Source organism: Staurois parvus, unplaced genomic scaffold (assembly GCF_062004578.1).
Source record: "Staurois parvus isolate SC_StPar_1 unplaced genomic scaffold, SC_StPar_1.0 ptg000031l, whole genome shotgun sequence".
NCBI classification, from domain to species: domain Eukaryota; kingdom Metazoa; phylum Chordata; class Amphibia; order Anura; family Ranidae; genus Staurois; species Staurois parvus.
Genome location: NW_028317827.1, coordinates 9900578 through 9918504, shown reverse-complemented (window position 1 = coordinate 9918504; position 17927 = coordinate 9900578). Strand labels below are relative to the sequence as shown.

General features: G+C 38.8%; 1 protein-coding gene across 1 annotated transcript in view; it reads left to right on the top strand.

Annotated features, from left to right (window-relative positions):
- LOC149470805 (prolyl endopeptidase FAP-like) overlaps positions 1–17927 on the top strand; it is a 166851-nt gene that overhangs the window by 110131 nt on the left and 38793 nt on the right. The window contains exon 21 of the mRNA XM_089660049.1: positions 9058–9112. Coding sequence (XP_089516175.1) covers positions 9058–9112 — 55 coding nt within the window. The remainder of the gene's footprint in view (positions 1–9057; positions 9113–17927) is intronic.

Genomic DNA, 17927 nt, shown 5'->3' with positions numbered 1-17927 from the left:
TGTGTATGTACATGTATCTGTGTATATGCGTGTGTGTACATGTGTCTGTATGTGTGTATGTGTACATGTGTCTCTGTGCGTGTGTACATGTTTCTGTGTGTGTATGTGTGTGTGTACGTGTCTGTATGTGTGTATGTGTACATGTGTCTCTGTGCGTGTGTACATGTTTCTGTGTGTGTGTACAGGTGTCTCTGTTTGTGTGTGTTTGTTGGTGGCGAGTAACTCTAAGGCCTGGCTAGTAGCTCAGGACTTGAAATTTTAAGCCCTGATCTACACAACAGATATATAATAAGGGAGACATCTAGTCTGCACGTCGGTGGTGAAGAATCCCTAAATTACATTGGAAGGGCCCTGCCATTTCAACTACAGATGACAGATGTCATATGGAGAAGTCACCATTGTCATTAAGTTTTTTCCATAGTGTTATCTCTGGACATTATTGTTTATTCATCAGTCAAGAACCACTCATCCCTGTTGAAAGCGCCATATATTTTTCCTACATGAAAGTGTGTGTTAACACATTATATCATCAGGTTACCGGTGCCTATATTAGCAATCAAATATTTTTTGCTACATATGTTTCTCTTTGATCCTTACTCTAAGTTGGATCTTTCACTAGCATACAAGTATTGTTTAATCGGGCTCCTCAGTCCTTATTATACTGGTACTAATGTTCACACAATTGAGCATTTGATGTATAGCCTTTCAAGGTGATCATTTTAGTATACATCCCCTATATGGTGGTGTTTCCAATGTGTCTGTGCTGTATATATACTAGACCTAATCTCATTACATTTATAGCACTATTGTACTTATGGCCGGTCATGACATCTTGCTTTTATTAATTCTTGTTTTAGGTCATATTTTTTGTATTGTCTCATCTTGTGGTGATGGCTAACTGGGGTATTTACCTAAATGTCTAATGTGTGCATTTTTTGCAATAAAGCATAATTTTTGAGAAATTTTTGGATATCGCTTTCGGTTCATGATGTAACCGCTTTTCTTGTGAATTTCTTTTTCACACCCCCCTTTTTTTTTCTGTGATAAATATGCATGGCCTCATGTCCTCTTTTTATTGGTCCACTCAGAACAGGCTTCGCCATGGTCGACCAAAGACGTTGAGTGCACGTGCTCAGCGTCATATCCAGAGGTTGTCTTTGGGAAATAGACATATGAGTGCTGCCAGCATTGCTGCAGAGGTTGAAGGGGTGGGGGGTCAGCCTGTCAGTACTCAGACCATATGCCGCAGACTGCATCAAGTTGGTCTGCGTGGCTGTCATCCCAAAAGGAAGCCTCTTCTAAAGATGATGCACAAGAACGCCCGCAAACAGTTTGCTGAAGACAAGCAGACTAAGGACATGGATTACTGGAAGCATGTCCTGTGGTCTGATGAGACCAAGATAAACGTATTTGGTTCAGATGGTGTCAAGCATGTGTGGCGGCAACCAGGTGAGGAGTACAAAGACAAGTGTTTCTTGCCCCCTGTCAAGCATGGTGGTGGGAGTGTCATGGTCTGGGGCTGCATGAGTGCTGCTGACACTGCCAAGCTATAGTTCATTGAGGGAACCATGAATGCCAACATGTACTGTGACATACTGAAGCAGAGCATGATCCCCTCCCCTCGGAGCCTGGGCCGGAGGGCAGTATTCCAACATGACAATGACCCCAAACACACCTCCAAGACAACCAATGCCTTGCTAAAGAAGCTGAGGGTAAAGGTGATGGACTGGCCAAGCATGTCTCCAGACCTAAACCCTATTGAGCATCTGTGGGGCATCCTCAAATGGAAGGTGGAGGAGCGCAAGGTCTTTAACATCCATCAGCTCCGTGATATCGTCATGGAGGAGTGGAAGAGGACTCCAGTGGCAACCTGTGAAGCTCTGGTGAACTCCATGCCCAAGAGGGTTAAGGCAGTGCTGAAAAATAATGGTGGCCACACAAAATATTGACACTTTGGGCCCAATTTGGACATTTCCACTTAGGGGTGTACTCACTTTTGTTACCAGCGGTTTAGACATTAATGGCTGTGTGTTGAGTTATTTTGAGGGGACAGCAAATTTACACTGTTATTCAAGCTGTACACTGACTACGTCACATTGTAGCAAAGTGTCATTTCTTCAGTGTTGTAACATGAAAAGATAGAATAAAATATTTACAAAAATGTGAGGGGTGTACTCACTTCTGTGAGATACTGTGTATATATATATATATATATATATATATATATATATATATATATATGCTAGTATGTGCTAAATTCTAAAGCTAATATAAAGAATATTACTGTTTTATTTAAAGGTAACATCTGCAAGAGAATAAAAACACTTGCTAATCATTCTGACTGTCCGGTATGGATTAAAAGTAGGTTCTCAAAGAATCTCAAATATTCTGGGCTGCCAAACTTCATTATCCTGGATTTAGGCTGAGGTTTCCTGATTTATATCAGATAACAGCTGAGCTGGGAAAAGGACATCGGAGAAGGTGGGAAAGATTATGGAGCATATCCCAGGATTTAGACATATTTCCGAACTTTATACCACTTTACCCCGACAGGGCCCTTTTTGTGATATACTGTTTTAATTGATGGAATGTAAAATCATTTTCATAGGCTTAATAAGTTATAAAGCCAAGCAGCTGGCAATGAAATTAGGAATGTAATAATATCAGTATGCACAAAGGCAGCATTTAAGGAGGTGTGGCATCTGTACTCGTGGTACACATCATGACGAAATGATAGTATGCAGCAGGGCTCCGTTACATGGACAAGAGCTCAATGCTGGCCACACAGGGCAATACATAGGCAATTTCAACCAGCTTTCATTGAAAAAAAACTGAAATGGTTGAATGTAACCTGCCACTAACAGTTTCTGTTTACACAGTAAAATGACATAAAGAGGAAAAGATGCTTAAAAGTGGTTGAAAGTTTCCAAAAAATTGCTGTGTGTATGGTAAGAATTATAGGAGATTATTTTCACTCCAGTGTTATGTACCAAGAGCAGCCGCCAGTGTGTTTATTTACCCTTTGCCCTCCACAGGATTTACCCTCCTTCCTGACCAGGCTGTTTTTTGCGATACAGTGCTGCAGTAATTTTAACTGACAATTGCACGGTCATGCAACTCTGTACATAAATGAAATTTTTGTCATTGTTTTTCCACAAATAGAACTTTCTTTTGGTGGTATTTGATCACTTCTGCATTTTTTATTTTTTGCGCTATAAACAAAAAAATCTGACAATTTTGAAAAAAAAAAACTAAATTTTTGACTATTTGCTATGAAACATATCCAATAAAAAATATAACAAATTTAATTTCTTCATAAATTTAGGCCAAAATGTATTCTGCTACATGTCTTCACTAAAAAAAATCCCAATAATTGTATATTAATTGGTTTACATGAAAATTGCAGCGTTTACAAATGGCGGTATATATACTGAAATTTTTATTTCTTTTTTTTATACTAATAATGGCGGCGATTAGCAACTTATAGTGGGACTGCGGGACTATGGCGGGCATTCTGACACTTGGGGGGTACTGACTAACTGCCACTGACATCCCCAGTGACACTAATACAGTGATAAGTGCTAATAAAAAAGCACTGACACTGTTGTAATGACACTGGTCAGGAAAGGGTTAACATCTGAGGCGATCAAAGAGTTAACTGTGTGTGTTTTACATTGTGTGCTGTGTTGTGCTTTACTTGGGAGACATGCTACTTTGCTCTGCTGTGCAGGGAGATACAAAGCAGCATGCCCATGCTGACAGGAGAGAGACCTGTGTTGTTTACACACAGGTCTCTCCTCTGTCAGCTTTTCCAACGATCGCCGAGTGTGATTCCCGGCCAGGATATGGTGATTGACATCCCCAACCGCCAATAGTGGTGTGGGTAGGGCGGCTCACACCCTCTACCTGGAAATGCAAATCACGTATACAGTATATATGTGATTTTGCGCAGCTGTGCTGCCCTGTATCAGTACTTCTGCTATAGGATGGATGGCAAGTGTACATGTAAACTCTGACAATGAGCTTCTCTTATTCAGTCCTTTCTGATCCGTTAACTATTCCAGTGAAAGCTTTTTGTTATATCTGTTTGATAAATTCATAAAAATAACTGTTGATTTTGCTGGAAATCTTGTGAGCTGATAACTTCCTGTGCTCTCTGCCTGTGCTGACTATCAGTTATACATTCGACAAAAAATGGAGAGTGCAGCGCTATAAAAGAAATAAACTGTCCTTTTAAAGTGAATGACTAACAATAAATGTCCAATGTAACAGTATCAAATGAGATGAGTGGTCCAGAGGAAAACTTCAAACAGCTCTGATGTCATCCAATATCCCATTACAAAGGAGTAGGTAGATTGCCCACTTACCAGAAGCGCAATCTTAATGCACATGTAAAGGTCATATGTAGCCGGGGTCCTGTATGGATACTGCCTGGAAATACACTGGTGGTTCCTCACTGGTATGGGGATACCGGTCTGGTCATATCACACTGCTCCTCAGATCCACACACAGAAGCCTGAAATGCTGGGGCTCTGATTCAGATGTATGATGAATGGAAAGTAGGAGCCTTGCTGGTATACTTTGAATGGGACTCTGAAGGTTGCTGTTCATTGTATTATTTGCAAGTGCACTTTGCCATCTGTTCTGGAATCCAATAAATTCTAATCTCTCTGGAGAACCAAGTTCCTACAGGAAAATTTGGTTAGCTTGATAATTGCAATAATGATTATTAGTCACTGTCCCTCATAAATTTACAATACTATGAATGGAGGAGGGGGTTGGAAAAGGCCGGCATAGTCAGCAGTCTTAATGATTGCCTATGAGGTCTCTTGGCTCTATTAACCCCCACAGCATCAACAGATTATGACTTCAGGGGCAGGGGCGGACTGACAACTCATGGGGCCCCCGAGCAATAGGGGATCATGGGGCCCCTATGTCATTGCTCAAACTCAAAAAAGCCTATGAAAAAGGTACCAGGGGCATCTCATGGGGCCCCCTACTGACCCCGGGCCTTCGGGCAGTGCCCGAGTCTCCAAATGGTCAGTCCGTGCCCCAGTTCAGGGGTAGAATGGGATTAGAAGAACTAAAATCTCAGCCAGCAGCACAAGAGCCACTTCGCATTGCCTGTAAGTAGCATCCCTTGTGTTGATTTTTTTTTTATTTAAAAAAGTTTTGACTACACTTCGGCTTTAAAATATGTTTTATGAAGTCAAAATGTATAAAATGCCATTGTTCAGACTTTTTTACTCATGTGGCTCACTGCATAAGAAAATGTGTTTTCTATCAGTGTATGTTAGCAATCACTCAGATACCTGGTATGTTACATATTACCATATCCGAGGTATTAAATAAATCCAGTTTTCACTTGTGATAATAAAACATATCTGTTTCAAACTTAGCATCCGTGAATAGAGCATTGTTTCCTATTGAAACTGATGCCATGCCAGTCTGCTCAAACAAGCAGTATCGTCATACAAAGTAACCCCGATTTCATCACTTGGTGGTTAATGATCCCAGAGGACACAGAATTACTCTTCAAGGAATAAACACTAAACCTTTAGGCCTACTAAATGACACAAAACACATGGAAACAATTAAAAGGAATGGATTACAGAGCTGGAATGTGAAGTTTACGGAACAGAAAGATGGCTGAATTTAATTGAAAGTAACATAATACAAAATTTACAAAGCAGTATATTTCTGTATATTGTACAGCACATAAAGTGTATATTACTCTCTCATACAATTCAAATAATGCAACCTTCTCTTCATTTGCTGATGAGCTACATGTCAGAGTGCTGCCCTTTGTAATTTTACATCAATTAGGCTTCATGCACATGGGTGCATTTTTCCTTTGCAGTGTAAATACAATGCTTATTTCTGATGCCCTGAATGTCCTGGTGCCCACCACAGACATGAACTGGTGAAGGCAGCTGTGCACAGCTATGCACCACTATTTGCCTAAAGTAGTACATGTGCAAAGAAGTACTGTCCCAAACTCATACTACCTGCATTTGGGACATTACATCTGTGCACGGGCACTGTTGTGGGCAGCACAGTAGCTAAATGGTTAGCACTTCTGCCTGGCAGTACTAGGTCACTGGTTCAAATCTCAACCACAGCACCACCTGCCTGGAGTTTGCATGTTCTCTCTATGCCTGCATGGGTTTCCTCCAGGTACTCTGGTTTCCTCCCACACTCCAAAGACATGCTGGTAGGTTAACTAGATCCTGTCCTAGTATGTGTATGTATGAATGTGAATTAGGGACCTTTAGATTGTACACTCCTTGAGGGTTAGGGATTGATGTGAATGTACTATATATATATATATATATATATATATATATATATATATATATATGTAAAGCACTGCATAAGTTGACAGTGCTATATAAGTACCTGTAATAAATAATAGCAGAGAATAGCTGCATACAGCCACCTTCACCTATTCATATATCTATAGGTGGCTTTACACAGCTCCAGGATACCAAAAATATGCAGTCTGTTTATGCTTTTTGAGCAAATGTGTCATGGTGACCGTAGCTTTAGATTTTTTTAGATTCCAAAGTTCTAAATTTAGGATATTCTACATTTGCAGACTAGTGAACAGAGAACATGGTATAGTAAAGATATGGCTCATAAATACAAACAATACAGTCAGTGCAAGCCAGCATCAACAATAAGAAAAGACAAAAATATAGTGCAGTACTAATGAAAATAATAACACAAAAACCTTGTAACGTGAAAAGATCAGTCCTCTTCTATAAATCTCAATAGACTAGCCAAAATGTCCATACAGAAAAAATAGTGATGTAATACACAATACTATCAGCAGATATCCTTAAAATGCCCAGTATTTTCAAAACATTGTCCAAACGTGGTGAAAATGGTACAATCCTCCATGATTAATCAAAAACAGTTACAATCTTCCATGATTAATCCTAACAATGCTCCGAAAATTAACTTCACCTTGTACACTGTACCCTCCAAATCTGCTCACCTTTGAAAAAAGACCTCTTAGGTTACAGGAGGTCTATAAACACTTGTTGCTAAGAGAGGGTTTAGCTTCACCACTCCTTCTCATACACAGCTTGCAGTCATGGAAGGGTTAAAATCACCACCTTGATCTTATATACAGTGTGACTCTGAGAAAGTAAAGCATATCATAGTGCCCACTATAATCCTAAACAAACAAGCAAAGTGGCTACAGAGTGCACAGTGAAGATAATATTTGGAGCACCAAATTGTAATTGTACCATTTTCTCCAAGCTTGGACTATGTTTTGAACATTCAGGGAGTCTGAAGGACATCTACTGATAGTTTTTTGCATCACCTCACTGTTTTTCCTATTCCTATATGGATGTTTTGGCTAGCCTCCTGGGACTCATGTACAGAGCTGTGGATAAGGGGGAACCTCCAGTCCTCCTGTATGGGGCCCAGGCAGCTGGGTGAATCGGATGTGGGCAGGGGGGGTGATCGGCACAGCGGGGGGGCAATTACTGGAAACCTGTATGGCTCTTTCTACAGCAGCTGAAAGCTAGCTTCTTCTTTCCTTCCCACTGGATTTCAGCTGCTGTAGAGAGACACACAGGGGATCAGTTCCAGTAATTGCCCCCCCCCGGGAACCCATTACCCTCCCTGTGCACAATACATTTTCCCCTGCTGCCCAGGCACCCCATGTACAGACACAGTGCTGCTGGCTTCCTTCCTCTCATTCTTACCAACAGCTGATAGCATACAATAGGAATTTTCAGGATGAAGAGTGGGGGAAGGGTTCAATAAACATGCCATATTGACCAGTCCATTTCTTTCCTGAATGAACACAATAAGTGATCAACCCTGATCACTCACTGTGTTTAATTATAACTGAAACCCAGTAAGCAGTTTGTTTTTTTTGGAGGGGGGCTGTCAGGATGGCTGTATGGGGCCCCGTGGCTTCTAACAGCAGCCCTGCTCATGAAAGAGGACCTATCGTATTTTCAGGTTACAGTTTTTTGTGTTTTTAATATTATTAGAGCTGTATTATATTTTTGTCTTTTCTTATAGTAAAGATATGAACTGCCAGATTGCCTTGGGTCCTTTTCACACAGGCTTTGTCAGTTATGTTCAGCAGGAGAACCATGAACAGGTCCCCTGCTGAATTGGAGCGGAACGGGACAGATGTCAATATCATGACATCTGTCTCAATTCAGGTTCAGTCCACATTTTGACAGTGGACATCTGCGGAACCATGATGGCTCTATGAATAGTCAGATGTAAGTGGACGCAAGTCAGGCTACCTCTGATCCATAGTGGTTAGGTCCAGAAAAGCTGAAAAGAATGCAGACCTTTTCTGTTTTGTTTTTTTATTTTTTCCAAATTGGGATGGATTTGGAGGTAAGCAGATCTCTATAGACCTACATGAAGCTCATTTTCAGGTCCACCTGAAAAACAGACAGTTAGAACTGATTGGCAAGCCTGTGGGAAAGGGGCCTTATTCACACGAATAGGTAATACCTGCATTATTGTGCACTAGGCTTCTATGAAGAATATTGAATATGGAAGAATATATGGTTATCAACTGGTTTTGTAAGAAATACATGCTAACTGATCTGTAAACATATGTGAATGTATGCATAAACATTTAAAGCTGAACTCAAGGCAAAAAAACACTATTTAGGGCAGTCTGTTCATTAAAAAACAAATATATTTTTAAGCGCCAGGGCTGTGTCTTGATATCAGCCTGATGTTATCTCCTGTACAATAAGGCAAGCTGCCAATCAGGTGCTGCTGCATGTACATGTGCTCACAAGGAATATAGTAGGAAGAAGAGAGTGATATTAGAATCCTTATCTGTCCAATCAGAGGCTGGGTAAAGTTTTGTAAACTTACAATCTTGAAAATATGGGAGGTATATTCTATACATTTAATATCCACAGAAGGGTACATGTACAGTATGTCAACAAAAGTCATTATCCCATCATTTCAATAAGAGTGCATTTATTTATAGACAGTCCCTGAGGATGATACCACTGTTAAGTAATAATCAATTGACTATAATTGGCTTTATAATTTCAGAAAATTCATTGAAATGGGATTTATTGATGAAAATCGAATAGGCATATGGGGCTGGGTAAGTATGGTCCATGCATGGTGTAATTATTTATAATCTTTAGTAGAATTCTTTTCTTACAAATGGCAACTAAAATAGTGTCTCTGAATTCTCACTAATATTATAAATTACGCTGATTTTGAAATTCATAGTGTATTTAGAGATATGTATTTCAGACAAATATAAACCTTTTTGTCATAAAAATGGAAACTGATTTGGCAAAAATGCAGTTACAGTAAAAACAAATTTAACCCACATATTTTATAAGGTTTTGCTATTCCTAGCTAGAAATCTGCAATTCAGTAGTATCTATGAATGTCCTCAATTTTTCTAATTTTGAAAATGAAAGAATTAGTGAAAATGTGAGCTGATTTACATGATAAACAAAAAACAAGGAGTACTGAAATAGGAAATTGATTATCTTGTTGCGGAATACAATACTTGACTAAAGCTGGTCATATAATAATACATTTTCAAACATTCGTAAAAACATTATTTGTACGTTCAGAGACTGGAAGAATGTTGTTCTAAAATACAGCAAAATTTTGTTTGGTTTTAACATCTGATTTTGGAATTAATGTAATTTCACAAACGAAAACCACATACACTTTTATCTTGGAAATTTGTTAATTCGAGAAAAATTTTCCATCCTGCTCCTTCAGTATTTGTCATCACTTTGATCAAGAATGTACATCACGTTCACACCACTAATAAATAGAAGATCAAACAAACATTCTTAAAAAGAAAAATTTTGAACAAAATTCTATTAGTAAAAAAAACAAAACCTCAGCGCTCAGGACTTCCTATTTACCATATAAAACCCCGTGAGATGCTGCTGTGCACAGGTACAAAAGACCAAAAACTTTTAACAATGAAAACCAGCGCAAACCCACATGATCAATTACATTACTCAGTGTAAAAAAAACATTAATGTGCTAATAAAATTATATATAATAAATTATATATAAATTATGTTGATACAAAAATATATCTATAAAATTATGAGTCCAGTGAAAAAACAAAGTGACAAAAAATCAGAAAAATCCCAGAAAGTATATATATATAAATAATTAAAGTCCCGTGACAAAATTAATCAAATTAATTTATAATATATTTTCCATATGATTCTTCCGTGTTACGGATCCCTTCACCATCCACCAGTGCAGAAATCAACATTAACCGCACTCACCAGATAATGGTGAGTCACACGCCTTTCAGGATTGTTAAGGGCTCCTGGACCCCCTTTACTTTCTCTGAGACCTCCAAGTGCTGTTTCCTCTCATGTCTAGGTACCTCTTCTGCTTACTCCTCTCACCGAATCCCCCAAAGGAAAATCAGGAAGAAGAAAAGACCATAGCGTGATACCGCAGTAACTTCTCCTCAAATTAATCTCTCCAGACCACTCACATTCTTTTGCGGGATATAGCCCGCTTTTTATTCAAAACAACAGCGATTCTCTTCAAAATTGATCCACTTTTCATGTACACCGATTATATAAGGATTATATAAGGACCCCACAGTTTAGTGTGCAGCAGGATGGCAGACCTCAGCTACAGACTCTTCTCCTTAGACTAAGATGGCCCCTTGGAACGCACCGCTCGGCGTGCGCTCCACTCACCGGAAATGACGTCAGACGACGGACCAGGCAACCGGAAGTGCGTCAACGCGTTTCGCCCCACCCACAGGGCGTTATCAAGATCTTGATAACGCCCTGTGGGTGGGGCGAAACGCGTTGACGCACTTCCGGTTGCCTGGTCCGTCGTCTGACGTCATTTCCGGTGAGTGGAGCGCACGCCGAGCGGTGCGTTCCAAGGGGCCATCTTAGTCTAAGGAGAAGAGTCTGTAGCTGAGGTCTGCCATCCTGCTGCACACTAAACTGTGGGGTCCTTATATAATCCTTATATAATCGGTGTACATGAAAAGTGGATCAATTTTGAAGAGAATCGCTGTTGTTTTGAATAAAAAGCGGGCTATATCCCGCAAAAGAATGTGAGTGGTCTGGAGAGATTAATTTGAGGAGAAGTTACTGCGGTATCACGCTATGGTCTTTTCTTCTTCCTGATTTTCCTTTGGGGGATTCGGTGAGAGGAGTAAGCAGAAGAGGTACCTAGACATGAGAGGAAACAGCACTTGGAGGTCTCAGAGAAAGTAAAGGGGGTCCAGGAGCCCTTAACAATCCTGAAAGGCGTGTGACTCACCATTATCTGGTGAGTGCGGTTAATGTTGATTTCTGCACTGGTGGATGGTGAAGGGATCCGTAACACGGAAGAATCATATGGAAAATATATTATAAATTAATTTGATTAATTTTGTCACGGGACTTTAATTATTTATATATATATACTTTCTGGGATTTTTCTGATTTTTTGTCACTTTGTTTTTTCACTGGACTCATAATTTTATAGATATATTTTTGTATCAACATAATTTATATATAATTTATTATATATAATTTTATTAGCACATTAATGTTTTTTTTTACACTGAGTAATGTAATTGATCATGTGGGTTTGCGCTGGTTTTCATTGTTAAAAATTCTATTAGTGATTGACCAGCTTAAGAAATATATGTTAGCGACTCTTTCCATTATTAAAAACATTAGACTGCATGACATTGAGTTTAATTGGTCACAGCAGCCATTGCAATAAACAAAATTATTAAATAATTACCAAGAGAAATAACTTAAAAAAATATAATTTAACAGTAATTGACCAGGAAGGGGGTCTTTGGACCAATATTGGTAGAGCAAAAGATCCTCTCCAGGTGAGGGCCGAATCTGCATAACCCCTCCACAGACATGCAGGTGCTGGCCCTATCCGTGATCACAGATACAATGGAAAAACAGAATGGTTGGCCGCACAAACAGCAATGTGGCAGATGAAATCCTTTATTGGAATCCTTTACATGCAATATAATAAGAACATGACAACTCCAAGACAGGACAGAGTAGCAGTAGACGCGTTTCACATGAACACTCGCTTAGTCATTACATACACAACCATTCTGTTTTTCCATTGGACCGATATTGGTGCTTAGCCAAACCACACTGGCTTGAAACTCTGTTACTAAAAACCAAGCCAGTGTCATTGGGAACTGACAGTCACCAACACTAGAGTGCTTCAAACCATACCCCTTAACTTATATTACAAATAACTTAAGAAAATATAATTTAACAATAATTAACAAGGATGTAGTTCTTTGCTCCAAAATTGGTGTTTGGCAAAACCATACTGACTTGAGGATCTCTTACTGAAAACTAGCCTGTCCTGTCTCTTTTGGAACTGGCAATCACCAACTTTAGAGGACTCCAAACCATCAGATGTACCCCCCTTTACTAAAATTACCCTGCTGATTTTCCAGTTGCCAAAGACCCCTTACCTATTCATCTGCTATGATGAATGATCAGCCTTAAGTGGGTAATCCCAAATCACAGCTCTCTAGAACCCTCGCAGCTTCTCCCTACCTAGCTGACTGCCTTCCTTTTTTAAGGTAAGGCTCCCTTTTACACTTTTTGTATCTTTCTTTGGTCATCAGTCCCTCCATCAAACCTAGTTTAGTTACAAATTCATGCTGATCACAACAGGAATGTGAAAATCCATTCCATTCTGATTGCAGGAATTTAGAAAGCATTAGCAGATGCTAAAAGAACCATTTGATCTAAATCAGAAATTTAAATTTTTGGTAGTTGCTGGAAATTTCAGCCACCTGTCAGTGAGAGTTTTATTTCCTCCTATTTCCTCCTATATTGGGTTTTTATTGACTAAATATTATGAATAATGCAGAATGAGGGTCTGGGACTCCCAACTTTAGCAGGAACTCCCATGTAGAAGAAAAAGAGAGCAGGGAGATCTCACTTTTGGCATATCAATGATAATAAGGAGCTTATCAGCTTCATCTTTAATTATAATCTTTTTTGGTGGTCTGAATCATCACTTTTATTTAACATGCAAGTAAATGCCCTCATCCATAACACCATATGTAAACATATACATACATAATCATTCCATAAAAGATAAGAAATACATTTAGTTCCATGAACATCAGTACTGGTTGAGCAATAAGTATTAATTATGATACTTGAAGGCATTTTATTGCTTAAGATTAGCTGTGTCAATATGCGCTATCTAGTGAAATGCCTGATGTTTATAGAAAGGTTTTAATATTAATCTGATTGACCATCAGTTGTATATGGCTTCGGTGTTTTATTTCCATCACAGCTTTTATAGTGCACCCATTAAGAGCTCATGCAGAGAAATGTCCCTTTCAATACAAATTATTTGTTTAGTGTCTACTACAAATACTGATAATCTCAGGATTCCGCTAAGTTGGTCATCCATATTTTTCTAAATTGAGAAGCTGCAGGAAACTGGATTTAGTCCCAGGCTAGGTTACCCATAATGCTCTGCCATGCCTGTTGTTGCTGGGTGTCAGTGTATAGGTCTCTATAATGCTATTTACTTTTCTGTCTTGATTGACTAGGCAGGATGTGAGTTCAGACATGAAATATGCTTTAATGTTTTTATGCTGGCCTGTTAATGATTCAGTTGTGCTACATAACATATATGCTTTAATGTACATACTGATAATTTCCTATAGACTGGTCATTATTTTATGTGCACACATCATTGCATAGCAGTATATTTGAATGCTTTGCGTCATTTGCGCACTAAATCTGTTTTTTTCGCCGTGGAGGCGAGTTGCAATTTTTTTGTGTCTTTTGATGAACCTATAAGCAGCATCTTCTTGTTCAAACATTGCCTGCATTAGCAGAACTATCACCATAACAGCTATACATTAACTATGGGGACCAGCAGTACGGGAGCAGTATGGAAGTATGGAAGAGACCTTTCAACTTCCCCATACTCCATAAGGCTGACTGTCTGCAGATCTGTGTAGTCATTGTATGTATGGAGGCCTGAGCTGACGATTCTGGCTTAGTGTGATAAGACACATAGCATATGGCAGTATGTTAAGGTTTGTATTTAGATCCACTAACAATATTAAAAAATGATCTGACCAGGTTGCCTGGTTAGGGTGGAAAAGTTGGGCCAGCACAGACAGTAAAAGGAGAAAAGGACCATGATGTGCAAGAAGGGAGAGGGTTGTGCTGGAAAATTGATTCTTCTTAGAGTAGTCACATTTTCTAACACGTTCTGAACTACATTGCAAGTAAATAAAAATAATTTATGGAAAGGAAAAACATTGCATGTAAGCTTTTAGAATACTTAATTTTTTTTTTGCTTTTACCTAAACATTTTCAAATTTGTGACAGGGTCTCTTTAATATATTGAATCAGGAAGTTAAATTACTAAATAGATTAGTTGTCTGTTTGGTCATTGGCAGTACCTTATATCCTTCCACTCAGGCAGGGTGTGACCTTAGAGGGTTGTCAGAGTTAGGTAGTGGCCTAGAGTAGATGCCTGCTATGCAACCATTGAAATGATCAAATGGTCAAACATGTTAAAAATAACCAACAAAAAAAGTTAACAAATTATTCTGACATAACTGCAGGCACCATAAGATGGCAGTATATACTAGAATCTCTTCAAAACTACATTCAGGATTCGCCCCAAGAACACCTCAGATCTGACCTAAAAAGCCTTTGCTTTCTTTGTGATAGATAGAAACACCCCACCCCATATCAGCGCAGTGCTCCATGTGTAATCATGCTATCCAGAGTCCTGATCATTGTCACATGTGGAGGAAAGGGGGCAATGTGTGTATATTCTCCAATCATGTGCTGGGTAATATTAGTATGATGTATTAGTGATGGTCTCTGGGCCATTCTGAAGGCAGTTTCGAAGTAGCGCTGGTATGTATTATTATTATTATTATACAGGACTTATATAGCGCCAACAGTTTGCTCAGCACTTTACATTTTGGAAGGAGACAGTACAGTAACAATACAGTTCAATACAAGAGGGATTAGAGGGCCCTGCTCCTTGGAGCTTACAATCTAGGAAATTATACCATTTGGTGTGTATTATTGTTTTAACTTTTTTGTAAGACCAGGTTTTTCCTACTTTATGACACCTAGGCAGAGAAATCCTTGCTTATGTGACAGCTTTTTAGCTATTTTAGCTAGGCCAATGTTGTCACCTTTCTAGGAGATTTATCCAAGTATTCTTATGGAGAATTATCAACTGCCCTCTGGTAGATTCTTCTATATAGTAATCTTAGGTTGGTGAGAGCAATAGAGTGTGTGAAAGGCCAATCTTGGTCTGAACAGTTCTGTTCTGGGATAGTATGGTGTTTCCCTCCAGTGTCCTGAGTGGCAGTAAAGACCCAGTTGTAGAATGAGCATTGTTCCAATCTATCAAATATAGAAAAATGCATTTTGGGTCCAATTGAAGAATAACCAGAATCATATACTTTAGTATTTATTTTATTATTTTGTGACATTCAATATATTTCTGTATTTCTCACTCCCATATGATCTCCTCACCGTACTGCTCCTCCAAGCTTCTGGGGATATAACGTCCCTGATAATGTTGATGAGACAAATCATGTAGGGCATAGCTATAGTACCTGGACTCAGGAGAGAGTGTTGTACTTTATGCTTTTCCAGCTTCTGCTATCCTTTTCCTTTCCCTTGGTGCTACTTGGCTGTATACTAAACAGAGACCTGGGGGGATGTGGCAGCTCAGTACTTTAATGAGCTTGTAATTCTATTAATTCATGTGAGTGCATATACTGTATATTTTAAATAAATTACTTTAGACAGTGGGACTGTAATTCATGGATATTATTTGTTTGTGATTTGTGGGATTATTTTTATCTATTCACATTGCATCTGGATCCACATACACAGTTGTGTTATTTCTATGTTATATATATTAGTATTCTGTATATTTGTATTGTCATTTGACTTACAGTTATAGCTGAGCACCATTGAATACACAATATTTGATCAACACACACTGAATGTGCCTGTAGCTTGAACAATTGAACAATTGCTGTAGCGCAAACTAATTTTCATTTAATATAAACACACTAATTTATATTCCCCTTCTTCCTAGAAGTGGCCTCCCTTTCTTATGTGCCCTTTGATGCCCCCACTTAGTCTGTAACAAGCTCACCTCTGTCCATGACCTTATCTCCAGATCTTGTAATCTACTTTCTGTTACTGAAACCTGGCTTCAAGAATCTCACTGTGCCTCTCCAGCTGCCCTCTCGCATGGTGGCTTTCACTTGACTCACTCACCCAGACCCAGTGGATGAAGGGAAGGTAGAGTTGGAATCTTTTTATCCCCACAAAACACCTTTTAAGTTCTTCTCTCACCTTCCTCTTTGTCCCTCTGCTCTTTTGAAGCTCACTATAATCAAATCTCTCCTGCAGTTTCTCTGAGGACTACTGTGGTCTTTTGGCCTCCTGGGGCAGTATCAAGCTTTCTTGACAACTTGTCTGCCTGGCTACCCTATTTTCTCTTCTCTCTTCATTCTTGCGACTTCAACATCCCAGTTCTTCAGTCTTTCCAAATCTGAGCTGATAATATTTAACCCTATCTCAGCTTGACTGGCTGATTAAAATGAAGTAAATGACCCTATATTTTCAAAATTCAAAAGTGTCCCTTAATCACATTGTTTATTTAGATTTCCTGTAATTCACTGGGAATCAACCACTAATTGGTTGTTGTGGGCAACAAAAGACATTACTACCTCTTGCCCTAAAAAAAGGAGAATATTCAATTAGGTATTTTCAGTACTGAATTAAATGAGAGAGATTTAAATTGTTGGGATTTCTGGCACAATTTAGTCAAAGGTTTGTGGACAGATGACCATCACATTTACCATATTGTGAGAGGAAGGCTTTTTCTTTCCAATATGACAGCACATCTGTGCACAAGTCAGCTGGAAAGCCTTACCCAAAAGCATAGTGTAATAGGATGTCCAACAAATTCATATAGTGTAAGCTTGACAGGCAGGTGTTCACAACCTTTTGTCCATAGAGTGTATTATCATCTGAAGATATAATAACATTTAAAAGCCATAATAATAATACAAAAAAAATGTCTTCAGTGTATATTTTTTCAGATTTGGTAGATATGGCTACATGGATAAGCATTTTTCTGCTAAATAAAAACAATTAAAGCTGAAAACCTACAAGAAACCTATTGGTTCACTGCACATATATAGCTACAACACACCATAGTGCCAAGTGTCCTGTTCCACAAAGCTTGTGTGCACCTCACAACAGCCCAGAAATGAAAAAGGAGAATCCTCTCTACTCTTTAAGCCTCTATTTGTTTTATTTATTCCCCGAGATTAGGTCTGCCTTGCACAAGGTAGAATGATAAAAACATATAATGGCTTAAAAATCTGGAGTAGGCGGCTTTTTCCTTTTAAGTTTGAAAGTTGTTTGACTTTGAAAAAAAAAATAGTCAAAGTTCTTAGTTTTCTCAACTGTTATCTGTCTATTTATTCTAGTTTGTCATGTAATTGCCCTCATTTGATGCACTTTGGACTGATATATACTCATAGCATTGAGAATTCTTTCAAGCCTTTGTTCTCTTTCTTCGCATTATCTACATGATGATGAAGGCTGGTCGCACATAAGACAATTTGGGGAAGATTTGATAAAGATTCAAAGTATATTTCAAGAATATTCGGTCAACTAATGACATTGCAACCTTCTAGATACAAAAAGAAATATTGGCAACAGAAAAAAATGAGATACTGTTTAAAGTAATCTCCCAAATTTCTGGGTAATTCTCTTGAATTGGTGTTGATTACATTTTATGAATAGGAACCATAATTAGCATGCATGACAGCAGGGGCAGACTGACTATTTGGAAACTCGGGCACTGCCCGAGGGCCCAGGGTCAGTAGGGGGCCC